The sequence below is a fragment of the Charadrius vociferus genome, unplaced genomic scaffold, assembly GCF_000708025.1.
Source record: "Charadrius vociferus isolate BGI_N301 unplaced genomic scaffold, ASM70802v2 scaffold414, whole genome shotgun sequence".
Lineage (NCBI taxonomy): Eukaryota > Metazoa > Chordata > Aves > Charadriiformes > Charadriidae > Charadrius > Charadrius vociferus.
This window is the reverse complement of record NW_009648079.1, coordinates 3323971-3337235: the sequence shown is the minus strand read 5'-3', so window position 1 is coordinate 3337235 and position 13265 is coordinate 3323971. Positions and strand designations below refer to the sequence as shown.

Here is a 13265-nt window from a genome sequence, read left to right as displayed (position 1 = left end):
ATTGTTTTTTAAGTAAATAGGTTTTCATTTCTTATATAGTTTATATTAATAGAATTAATCACAGCACCTTTCTCCTTGAAACACTAACCTCTCATTCTTAATCTGATGTCACTACCCATAGTAAAAAGCAACTAGCTGTTGGATTTACACAAGGGTAAAAATGGGTCTTTCAAAGACTAAGCTGTGGAATGTGTAAAGCAATATCCGCTCTGGTAAAGGTTTTGAATTCTTGCCCTCACCCTGTGCAGTAATGAAATTTCCAGTAAGCGCTCACTGTAGTGGTAAAATATCAGGAAGGCAGTATTTTGTCTTTGAGTTGCTTCATTTCAGTTAGAAAGCATTGGTCACTAACTGAATATTCTTACTGCTGTTCCTAGAAGGTTCTTGCAAAAGTTCAGTACAGAAAGAGCAGAAAATGCTGATTCTTACAGGTGATTTCTCTATTAAAAAAAAATTAAAAGTGCGTGGGAAAATACATGCTCTTTATTTTGATGTAGGATATTTATGGGTAAACTGTTCTTGAAAAGAGCTGCTTGTTCAGTAATAATGAGACTGCTTTACTATTGTCCTGGTTATTTTTACCAATTTACAACTCATTTTTTAGTTACCCTTTAGCTTTTTCATCTACGTCAAGAGGGCAAGATTCGTTATTTTGTAATTTTACTTCTTTACGTCCTTGTAAGTATTCAGTCTTTGTTAATTGAGGTCCAGGTGAGAGACTGCAAAGAGTATGTTAGACTGTAATACAAGATTTAAGTATTCTGTCAGGAACTGCTAAATTAAAATGTATCCTTCAATACCAACCTCATGTGAATGTACTTTGAATTTTTAATTCTTCTGTGATTATCAGTTATGAGAGTGGATGTTTGGATAGCTGGCTTCTACCCATTCGCAGAGCTCAAAGAACAGACTACACATTCTTCATACTTGAGCTTTCTTTTAGTTGCTGTGTTCTTTGCTGACTTTCTGAATAATTTTCTGAAGCTGGTGTTGCTTTGCTAAAATTAAAATAAAATTAAAAAAAAAAATAGCAGTCCCCAAATTTGAAATTTATGAGCCTAGCTTTCTTTTTTTTTCCTAGTTGCTTGATTTTAGCAAGTTTTGAAAACAAACAAAAGTCAGTGAAATTGGAGGTACCTCTCTTGTATGGAAAACAAACTATTTCTATCTACAGCTGTAAAAAGATTTTAAAGAGCGGTCTTGAAAACCTGGACTATGGTTATGTCTGTTTTTTTCATCCTGCCTTTTACTGTTGCTCATTCAAATTAATTGGTTATTTTGGGTGTCTTTTTTTCAGATTCTCATGGAAACCCTGTGTCTTCAGAAGATCAAGTCAGTTTAGCCCAGCAGATTTCTGATGTAGTAAAGCAGCCTGCCTTTATTGCTGGAATTGGTGCAGCCTGTTGGATTATCCTTATGGTCTTCAGCATCTGGTTATATCGCCACAGGAAGAAGCGAAATGGACTCACTAGTACTTACGCTGGTATCAGAAAAGGTGCCGTATTATATATTTCAGTCTGCTGGCTGCTATATGCCTGTTTGCTGGCTATTTGCTTTATCATCAGTCTCTTGTCCTTCTAAGACTCAGTGCAGGAATTATCACATTACTGCAATATTTTCGGGAAGTGTGGATCAGGAGCCAATGCAGAAAGCAGCGATATTTACATAATGTGTTAAACCTGGCTTTAAAGCATAAGCCTTTAGCAAAGTACCTAGACTAGCTTCCCATAAAGATACTCTTACAAATGAGAAATGTAAAGATGGATTTAAGGCTGGCAGCTTCCAATACGCCCTTGCTACCTGACACCGCACCATCTGAAAACGAGTCAAGCGGATGGTAGTTTGTTGTCCCTCCTGTTCAATCCCTTGCTTGCTGCTAAGACTACTAACAGTGGTGTACATTACAGTAACGCTTTTGGTGCGTGTACTTGAATTTCCTTGTGTTCCGGGGCAATGTGGTGAAGTGCCTGTTTGCAAAAACACAACAGTCAATAATACTTTCCAAGACTCTCTCATAAATGTTGTTGTGAGACCCTGCGTTGGGACAGAATTCTGGGGCTATCACATCTCGCACCTGCATTTGGTTAGAGGGGCATCAGTGGGACTAACTTCTTCATTTTCATGTTATTGATGCCTTTTATATCAGACTGGTGGTGGGCAAGCAGTGCTTTACGGTATACTCTGTGCCGAATAAAACTAGAATCTCTACCCGGGAGATCTTCTAGAATTAAAACTTGATTTCTCCTGATTGAGTAATCTTTTGATTAAGCCCCAAAGTTAAAGCTGTATTCAATAAACTACAGTACCTTACATCTCAAAGAAGTAGACTGAGAACCGTAAATTCTGGAATTAATCAGAAACTGGGAGATCCTGTTTTTGAAGGAATAGAGGGAGATTTTTTGTTATCAAAATATAGACCTAGGTTTCAAAGGGGCACACATCTTAATGTGTGAAAGGTGTCATGAGATTACGTTCTTTAGTCACTTCAAGAACGAATGTGTGAAGGGCAAGACAGATAGGCAAACATAACAGAAACGTTTTTAAACAGTAGCAGTGTGTTGGTATGAAAAAGAAGCAGTGCTAAAAATAGCAACTGAGTGAGTGGAAACATGAAAATAGTTCTGGAGTGTTGCAGAGTTTGGGTGTCCTCCATGCTATTAAGGTATCAATGCTCATGGTAGACTTTGCACAGTGGTTGTAGCCACAGAAATTGGGGATGACTTTCACCTTTGATGTTGTGCTAGGATGTCATAGATAAGGCAGACCCCGACACGCTGCTGCATTGGCCTGCGCTGTTTTGTTTTACTAATAGCATGCTGCCATACTGCCTTTCTACAGTTCTATCAAACTAACATCACTATGCTTTCAGCAGTACCTATGATTAAGCAAAAGGCATACAATTTGTCCTTAGAAATGGTTACTTTAATGACATCAGCTATTGTTCAAAACAGCTGTGTTTTTCAATATCTGTAAAAATATCTTTTGTGTAATTCGGTGGGGATTTTAATGAAAATATACAGAAAAGTAAGTCTGCGTCTCCGTTATCAAATATTCTTCAAGAAAACAGCCATCTTTAGTGAAATACACATTGCAAAGTAGTTTGCCACGCTGCAGTGCATCAAGTCATCACTGCACGCCCAAACTTTCTTCACTCTTGCATTTATTTATTTATTTTTCTATTTAGCTTCAGGCCTGACATCTGTTAAAAATACTTCACTACTCCCACACATACATATTGTACTAGCACTCTTACACACTCAGAAGAGTTTATTAATAGAAGCTCTAAGAATTAAGTTGTTCTTCTGTGTGGTAGCGATAAAGATTGCATTAGTTGAACCTCTGTTCATCTATTCCTCAGATCCTTAATAAACTAAACTAGGTTTAGTGTTTAGCTCACAGAAGAGTAGTGAGACAGTAGTTTAAGATTTTTTTCATGTCCTTATGATTGCAAATTAATTTTGAGACATTTGATTCTCTTTTGAATAGCTGTGGTTTAAATGCACCTTCTATTTTAATGAGAGCTTGTTACTATGATTCTGTATTTTTGAACGTAGCTAAATTAAACTTGACTGTGTGAAAAGGCCTAGCTCAAAGAAAATACAATGGAATTCCTAAGATAAAGAGCTGTGCTACAAACGAAGCCTGAAATGGGAAAATGCTCAGAGGATTTTGGGTTTTTGGCTTGATGTCATATCCCTGGAAAGAAATTTGCTTAGTAAGGGGGGAACTACAGCATATCCTAAATTATAGCGACAAAACACTCTGGACTCCCCCCAAAGATCAGAATTATTATAAAAATTAGATTAAGCAATTTTTCTCTTAGCCAGACCTCTTTCTTTCTGTGCCAGGTTTGCTGATCAAATTCTGTCTCAAGGCTACTTTTAGTGAATATTTTATTGTTTCTCTTGTATTTCTCTTTTCCGTCATTAGACGGAAAAGGGCAATGTTAGCCTTTTTCTGCCCATCAGTGATAGAAAAACTATACTGTCTTGTCAACAGGAGAGGGAGCGTGTGCTAATAGGAAGAGCAGATGCTAGTGCTCTGTATTTGGATTAGAGACCCTATTGATCCAAACAGGATTTATAGTAGCTGTGAGAGTGAAGATTGTCAAGCAATGTCATTGTTCCGTTGTTAACCTTTCCCTCCTAAAGCCAAGGGTTGAAAGGTAGAAAGGTGTTACATCTAGGGAGATCTTTCACGGGGGTTTTTTGGTGATTATTTAAGAAAGAAGGATAACTTGGTTTAACAGTCTCATCTGTGAAAACAAAAATTAATTGCTACAGTAGATTTTAGTGCCTTTATTATAGTAAGAGTTGGTGCCATTCTTGATTCAGAGACAGTAAAACAGCAGTTCCCTTTGTTCCTTTGTATGATTATTATTTCCTTACTGAATACTTAAGTGTGCCTATTAGCTCAGCGTAATGAGCATTTACTTAGTGAACTGCAGATAAGATTCAATAGGACCTTGATAAGGCTTTGTTAAGGAATTTTGTCATTCTGCATTCTAAAATGATTAACAGTGTGGGGGTTTTGTTTGCGCTAGGATTTTCAGAAAAACTTAAAATACCAAACTGAGGGGTATTTGAAAGGCTAAACCACAGTCTAATCCCCTCAGGAGCACAACTGAATATCAAGCTTTTTTTTTTCTTTTCAGAATAGTACCTGCAGAGACAAGCTTCTTTCTGAATCGCAAATTTAATTTTATTTCTATATCAATGTGACTGAACTACTGGGTTAGTTATATACATTTGTTTTATGTTCAGCTGTCTGCTAGATTTATACTAATGTGGTATGTTTCCCTTTCTCTCTTCAGCTTAATAACCAGTTTGTATTTTGTTTTGATTTTTCAGTCCCGTCTTTTACCTTCACACCAACAGGTATATATTTGCACTTTTCCCCCCTTCTTTGTTACTTTAGCATGTGTTTGTGGTACTGTTTCTCTTTTTCTGACATAACCAGCCCAGCTGTTCTGAAGGGGTTTTTTTAAACAATTTCATTAATGACAGGTATCGTTATTTTGTTCTCTAAGTCATGTATATTTGCTTTGTAGCTGACGCTTTTTTCCATTTGTGTGCACCATTTTATAGCATACCGTTTGATGCAAGCATGCCATTTCCTAGCATGATTCTATCATTTTGTACAACCTGGGCTCTCTTGCACATTGCAATGGAGTAGTGTGGCCTTCCACATCTAGCGATGCAAAAGGTGCTTCGGATGGAGGAGGAATGACTTAGCAGAGCCCAGACGCTGACTTGAAAGGGATTCAGTGGGATTATAGTTGGTGAAACATTTGCTTCTTTTCTTTCCTCTGACTCTGCATTAATTCAGTGACCTACGAGTTGTCTGCTTTGGAAGATACAGAAAATCAAAGTGTTATAGCAGTTAGATTTCTTTGCTTGCTGCCTTAAACTGTGTTTGTGCTATGAAATTTTAAAATACTCATCCTGTTCTACGCAAACAGAGGTGCATTTCAAATTCAGGGTGGGTTTATATCATCTTCTATTTCTTTTTCCTTGGAAATGTACAAAGCATGGCATAACCTGAGCCGTAGCCCGCCAAAGTCCACGAGAGCCTTTCCGTTCTGTAGAGCTGACCTTCAGTCGGTCCCACAGTCTGGCAGCTCAGCGGCTCTTCCTCTACAGTAGATACAGTTAAACACATCCAGTACCCACCAGTATAGTGCACGCATTACTGTTAGCTACAGCCTGAGTGAGCAGACAGGTTGTTTCTTCCTCCTTTGTTCTAAATCCCTTATTTTCACAAGAGGTCTGTGAGACTTGCCGGATGTGTATATCCAGGCAGGGTAAAAGCCACCTACCCCCTCCTCTGCACACTGACGTTATTGCAGGGCATATTAGTTCAAAATCAGCACTGTACTAATTTGGCTGCTGGGTAGCAGCTGAGTTAGATCTTTCCAAGCTGGACTGCAGGTGAAGCAATCTCATGTCTCCGTTTATCCACACAGACCTGATCATAATGGGTTAGATGCTTACCCACATGCTTTTAATCACATTGAATAGTATCTTGTTTCAAAAGTCATCCTATTATGTTCAGTGGAGTTGCTTACTGTTCGGCATGAGTCAGAGTGGCCCTTAATGTTCCTGAAGTCCTCTGAGATCCATGGTGGAGAGTAATTCAACTATTATTATTTTGCTGTTACTTTAATTGGCTTAACAGAGGGCTTCTATTGCAGTCTCAATTGTAGCACACTACTGAAATTCTGCAGAGGTTGGTAGGTTAGCTAACATATTTTCTCAGTTGGATTCTTAACATTAAAAGAAAATATCAGGGCTCCATAAGATATGTCAGAGCTGCAAAATAAATAGCACTGAGATTTTTAAAGATGCAATTGGAAAAAAGACAAAGTATGTAAAACATTTAAAGGGAAAAAAAATAAAATATCCTTTTTCAATCCAGGATCCCAGTCATTAGTTCCATTGACTTTAAATGGAGCCAGACCCTCTTCTTTAGCATTACCTATAGTAAAAGACTTACCTGTAGCAATGCATCCTACATTTTAATCCTGTTATTGTAATCACTGCCAGCATTTATCTCTCGCTTGCAGACTCCCAGTTTGGAGTTTTTCTAAAGAGCAGAATTTGGCTGCTTTTTTTCAACACATTACTAGTTGGAAAATGTAGAATCCATCAGCATTTGCAGGGAGGCAATCTCTTTAACCCTTTGCCAAACCCAGTTCAAACCTGCAGAACTTATAGCACTGTTTCTTCTTGGATGTTTGCATCCTAAAAACTGACTTTTCAACCATGATGATGCTTGTGAAGGATATGCAATCCATGCCAACAAATACACGCATGTGGACATCCACTTTGTTGTGTAATGCTTCTGAAACGCTAGCAAAACTGTTCCTCCTAATTTGGGAAGTATTCTTTCTGGCAGACATTCACTTCCAAGATTTATATGTTTAAATTTTTAGATTAAAATGTATCAGTAATAAATCCAATTGTAAAATGTTATAAAATGTGAAGCTCCTGTGGACTTTTAGAGTGTGCCTGTTCCATGAGTATAGTGCAGTAACATTCAGAAAGAGCATGTGTTTTTGCAGTAGGTTCAGCTGTAACGAGCCATTGTTTACATTGGAAGTAAGGTCTGTTATAGAATCATGATACTTCTTTAATCTTACCAAAATAATAAGGTAGAGCAAAGCTTTAACATCCAGCCATTCATGAAATAAATATATGACCTAAATTCTTCCACAGAGTAACTCCACTGAAGTCAGCAGAGTTATGTTAAGGATAAGTTCAACCTGATGTATGGCTTCCTGCTTTCTTAAGCGATACACATGTTTGTGTGTGTTTTTTCAGAACAGAATGGAAATATAAAACTTTGTTGGAGCTAGGACTAGCAGTTATCAAGCAACACAAGTATTATGTATAAACTTGCATTTAAAGGAATAACTTGCAGAATGTGACTCAGAATTAATGTATAAACAATGCACATTTATTGTCTGAGCTAAAATGAAACAAAGGCAAATTTAATACTGATATTTAGGGAGTCTTTTATGATTTTTAAATTATTTTCTTTTTTATCTTTAACTATTTCAGTAACGTATCAGAGAGGAGGAGAGGCCGTAAGCAGTGGAGGCAGGTAATTATGAGCTTTATTTTTAAAGCTATACATCATGTGCAGCTACATTTAAGGATGCTAGCGCAATTGTAAGCAACAGCAGAAAAACCACTTGAAAGTATATGTTTTAATTTATTATATTAATTTATACATTTTGACCGTATATTTTTCTGTTTAGGAGGAGGATATGTGGTTTGAATTTTTAGGTTGATTTCCAAAGAATAAGTCATAATATTTTCAGCTTTGTTAACCTGTAAAAACTGCATCTCAAAAAATGAGCAGCAGAGGGAGCACTTTAACTTCAAAATAAAGACCTAGCTTATGAGCTGATTAAGGGAGTAAAAGTAATTAAGTCGTGGCATTTATGAAGATTAAGAAATATAGCTGGTTCACAAATACTACAAAAAAAGAAAACATTTATTGGAAAAAATTGCCGAAGACATAAACGGCTTATAAGGTGACTTTTTAAGAAAAAATGCTGTGAATGCAAAACAGTGAAAGCATTGCTTGCAAGAGACTGGGTGCTGAAGGAGAGGGGAACAGGTAGGTTTTAAATGTAAAGCCGCCCCCTTTGAGAACCTAGCCCATTCCAGATTGAGGATTTAACTAAAACATATTTACTGGGTTTATGCTTAGTGAATGTCAGTGGACAAAACAGTAATTTACATTTCCTGTGTAGAGGTGGAGTTTTCTTCAGGAGGCAAAAAACAGTTTTAGCACAAAGGCAGGTCATAGCAGTGTCACTTTAGTAGCACACCTTCTTTTTTTTCTAGGTCACATTCAAGCATACCTTTTTATAAGCATCTCAGTTGAAGGTTTGGCGTGATGCTTAAATAAACTCTAAAATCTCAGCAAGCAGCAGGGCAATAAATTCCTGTATCAATTCCGGTTTCACAAGTGGCATCTTGTGATTCCTGATTTGCAAGACCATATAAAAATTTGGGAATAGTGAAGATTAGGCATAAAATTAAGCATTCCCACTCTATTTGAATGCTGTGCAGATGCGAGGCAACTCTGCTGCTGCTGCTGCTGGCACGTTAAGAGCAATTTCGGATATCTCTGTCCAGCACTGTATGCTGCTGTGTTGTCTTAGCCATAAAACCATGTAGGAAAACCTCTAGAACAGTTACCATGTGATTTTTTTGAATGAACAAATCTGTAAATCACTGGGTTGCTGCCTTCACCCCAGGACGGTGAGAAAATAAGAGCGAACAGGGATGAACCCTCTCTTTCTCTGACAAGGTAGTTCAAAAAGATACGCAGTTAACATCCTTTGTGTTCTTTGTGCCACTGTGCTTTCTCGCTCTTCCCATAGCGCAAGCTAGACAAAGCACACTCACATAGGCTCAGAGGACAGAAATGAACCCAGAAGTGTCTGCATCGTATACAGTCATTTTGGTACTGCTAGTGAAACAGCATCATTTTTTACTGTCCTAGTTTTAAGGATCAGTGCCACAGTCTAGCAGTATAATTGATTCAAGGTGCTAACACCTATGCTTCTTTTGTTCATTTGCATATATAGCATTTACAGAATGTATGATGTACTGTATTTTGTAGAATATGAAACATATATCTGCTATATATTAAAAAAAAAAAGATATTTTTACATATGAAACCTTTACTCTGATTTCCAAACTTAAGGTTTTCACTTCCTTAAATTATATTTGCAATGTTTTGGAGAGGTTTAGCATTTTTGCCAAGTTCAGTTATGTGAGCATGTTAAAACATTATTCAGAATTCAGAATGTCACAGTGATACATTTCAATATAATCCCCATTCCTGTGATGCTGAAAAAATACCCATTTCTGTGGCAATCCCTTTTCTAGACAGGATTCAAGTAGTGGTAATTGTGGTGGATTGACTCCAGCCAGCAGCCAGGCACCCCCACAGCCACCTGCTCAGTCCACCCCTACCCCAGACCCAGTACAGTAATTCAGGGGTTCAAGGAATTTGCTGCAAAGATTAAAGATTTTTGGAAATTATAATCTCCGATCATCATCAGTTTATGGAGCTGTAGTGCAAACATCTCATGCCTACAGTTCCACCTAAATGGCTCTAATTAGTAGGGTTTTAATCTACTTCTAATATCTCACACCCTATTCCTTGCATGACAGCAGGTGTGAATGCCAAGTAAATTTTAGAAGCAAAGGACCTTTAACTCTGTGTCCAAAAATCCAGTACACAGGTCTTGAAAGTGCTGAAGTATTCTGGAAGGCTTTGTTGCCTCCAAATGCCTTGAGGTGTACTTTCATTATAAGAGCAGAGTGGTAGGGGAAAAAAGCAGGGTATTTCAAATCAACTGGCCTGCTCACAGGACTACATAGCTGTACGTTTATTTCAGATTTACAAAAAATACTTGTTTAGTGTACGCGTATTGGCTGGTATGTTAGCCTGACAGTAAGTCAAGCCTCATCACCTCCTATGTTAAATTGTCAGATGACATACGCAGTACAGAAAGATATATACACATATATGTATAGATCTCCTAAATGTCATTCTAAGACTATGACTTAAACCTGCGGCACTGACAGACTATATCCTCCACAACTAACTGCATGCAATTTGTATTCTCAACTTGCAGTTTAAGAGGATTAGCATATTTTATTTTTTAAGAGCATCATATCTAATATTATGGAGACTAGTCTGCACTATTTCAAATGGAAAGTTGCCTGTTAAATCCTGTGATGAAAGAGACTGTGTTTTGGGGGATTTTTATATATGACAGTGGCTAAAATTACCTATTTTTAAAAGCACCTTAGTTATAAAAGGCAATTTTAAGTTGTTAGGCGATGCTACTTATATGGGACTTTAAAACATGCCGTTGCATTGTTAGTGTGAAAACTGAAGAGGAGCCAAGGATTCTACAAAACATTCATGAGAGCATTTTTCACACTCACTAGAAAAATTCAGCAACTTGCAAACCAAGGAATGCTATTCCTTCTGCCAATGGCAGGACTACTTTATTCCAAGTGCAGCCAATGTGTAGCATTGATATCTGGATATTTTTAAAGGTGTTGAGTATTCCCAGTTACTTCAGACTTGCTTAGGAGCTGCTGCTGTTCCACACACATAAAGATTAAGTGAGTGGCTTAATCATTAACAAAGATGTATCATGCACTCGGTATGCTTAGTGAGATCCAAATACTCCCAAGTGACAGAGGTTTCTGTAATCTGCTGTTCCCTTTGATCCACTACAGTAGTACTATCACCAAGACTTTGGGAGTATTCACATCTAAACTTGGCTCTTATTTCCACATATCCATCTCACTTCCATGTGTGAATTTTTGGTTTTTTTGACTTGCCAATTTGCCCTTTTTTGCCTTGCTTTCTTTAAGAAAGGGAGAAGGGACAGAAAAATAAAACTACAACCTTCCTAGAAAAAAAATCCAACTAACCAACCAAACAAAAACCAAACCAAACCAACAAACAACCCACTAGCCAAAACCAAAGTGACAGGTAAAGGTTGCACACCAATGTATGTGTGTAGTTCAGCAAACTGAACTGATGCTGTCCTCGGCTGTTCACTTCAGAGTGTTCTAGCAAGGAACAGGTTATATAGGAGACTAGAAGCCATTAAATAATTGAATCCAGCTGTATTTTCCAATGCTCCAGCCTTTAAATATGTGATATTATTTGGTAATATCTGACCTTTTGAGAAGAATATAATAGCAATGTGAAAATGCTTTTGTTGAATTTTTGAAATGACCGAGCTTTGTTTTTAAAGGCCAGGACTCCTAAACATCAGTGAACCAGCCACTCAGCCATGGCTAGCAGATACTTGGCCTAACACAGGGAACAATCACAATGACTGCTCCATCAACTGCTGCACCTCTGGCAACGGAAACAGTGATAGCAACCTTACGACATACAGTCGACCAGGTTAGATACGTTTCTACCTTGCTAAGGAATCTTCTTTACAGAATGTATACTTCTAATACCTGAGAGAGTGTACAGGTTTGTTTGAAGTTTTATTTCCAGTGCATTTAGACTTAATATAGTTTCTCCTCCACGTCATGATTATGCTTTTGGTCCCTTTTTTGATCCCCTTTTTAGTCCACTTTGGATAGTTACAGCAAGATGTAGGCTGAAGGAGCCCCTGCAAAGTTCAGTGTTGACAAAAGTCATACTGAACTGCTATGTTTCAGCATCTGAAAAAGAGCAGATAAGGTCATTTTTAGGTTGTTCTGTACATCCTTGTTGCTTGGATGGGGAAGGAGAAGTAGCAAAATGACACTAGTGAGATTTTCCTTCTGGTTTGTGTGTGATGGGAAGCAAGAAATAAAACATTTCTACAGTACTTGCAAGACAAGTCAGTCTACTTTGGCACATTCAAAACCTCCCTTCGAGTGCCATTCTGTACAAAATTGGGTAGCTGATTTTCTGTTTAGGGTGTGTGGATAAAAAAGTTAACTTTGCACTCTGAAAGCAATTATGAAATGTTAGGTTAAGTGGTAGTTCCCAGGAGCTTGGGCAGGACTCAGAGTGCTCTTGAAGAAAAATTCGTGAGTTCCATGGGAACACAGTTAGAGAAATGTATCTGGAAGCACTAACTGTTGCACATTTTATTTTAAACGGACCTTAGGTTCCGTTCGTTTTAACCAGGTTTGTGTTACTGGTGAGGAATGAAAATGAGTCTTTTCCACTACCAGCATCTCTAGGTGATTTTTGCTAGTAGCATTTCCCAGCATTCAGAGAGGGAATATGATTACCTGTAGTGAAGTTGCATAAGTGCAAAACAGTATTACCTCCTGTAATTAATGTGAAACCAGCCCTGATGTGATGGTGGTAATTCATCTCCCACAGTATGCTGTCTGACTGTGACCAGTGCCAGGTGCTTCAGAGGAGGGTGGGAGATTTTAACATTAGAGACTTGTGTCTTACCCTGCCCGAGGATATCACGTCCACAAATACCTAAGTAAAAAGATTCCCCGTACAGAGATACTTTATTGTGCCAAGTACAGACATACCAAGGTCTAGTAACTGAAACTTAAAAAATTCAGAAAAGGAAGCAAATGCACGTTTTTGAGGGTTATAAACTATTACAACATCTCATCATGAAGTGCAGTGGATTCTTTCTCAATTTAGCTGTTATATTAAGCTTGGTTGTATTGCAAAGTGATTCCTTCCTTTCAAGCAGAGTTTATGAGCTTGAGGGCCAGACAGGATGTTCATAGCGGTCTCTTCTGTCCTGGAAAATCTGGCAAATATTCTTAATTATGTCAGTTTGGGCTTGGCTTATGGTCTGAAGCAGCAGAGTTGGATATCCCCTGTAAAGCTGTGAATATGCTAAGTAACTGTGCTTTTTTAATTTCAAGTATAGTACTGTCTTCCAAGGCTTCCCAAGAATGGGAATGGGTTGTTCTAAAAGTAGATGCTATAAAAAAATCTAACAGAATAAATCTTCTGTTATATAGGTAAACCAGTTTTGTTTAAGTACTTTGTATGAGGAATTCTAATGCGTCTATGTAAAAAAAATGTACCTATTGCATATACTGTATCGATTTTATTGCCCTACACAAAAATCGTATGTAGCTGAAAATAGAAGGCGGTAAAAATATATGTTATAAGTGACTCTGCAAGGATATTATAGCAAAGCAAATGAGGTATTGGGAATGAAGAATATGCTGGATATATAATTGTCCAATATAATACAATAGACTTGGAAAGGAGGAAAGACTAGC

The 13265-nt window shown here is 37.7% G+C and overlaps 1 protein-coding gene across 1 annotated transcript in view; it reads left to right on the top strand.

Annotated features, from left to right (window-relative positions):
• Positions 1–13265, top strand: part of ROBO1 (roundabout, axon guidance receptor, homolog 1 (Drosophila)) — a 156014-nt gene that overhangs the window by 116800 nt on the left and 25949 nt on the right. The window contains exons 18-21 of the mRNA XM_009883873.1: positions 1298–1495; positions 4851–4877; positions 7563–7605; positions 11309–11463. Of these exons, the coding sequence (XP_009882175.1) occupies positions 1298–1495; positions 4851–4877; positions 7563–7605; positions 11309–11463 (423 nt within the window). The remainder of the gene's footprint in view (positions 1–1297; positions 1496–4850; positions 4878–7562; positions 7606–11308; positions 11464–13265) is intronic.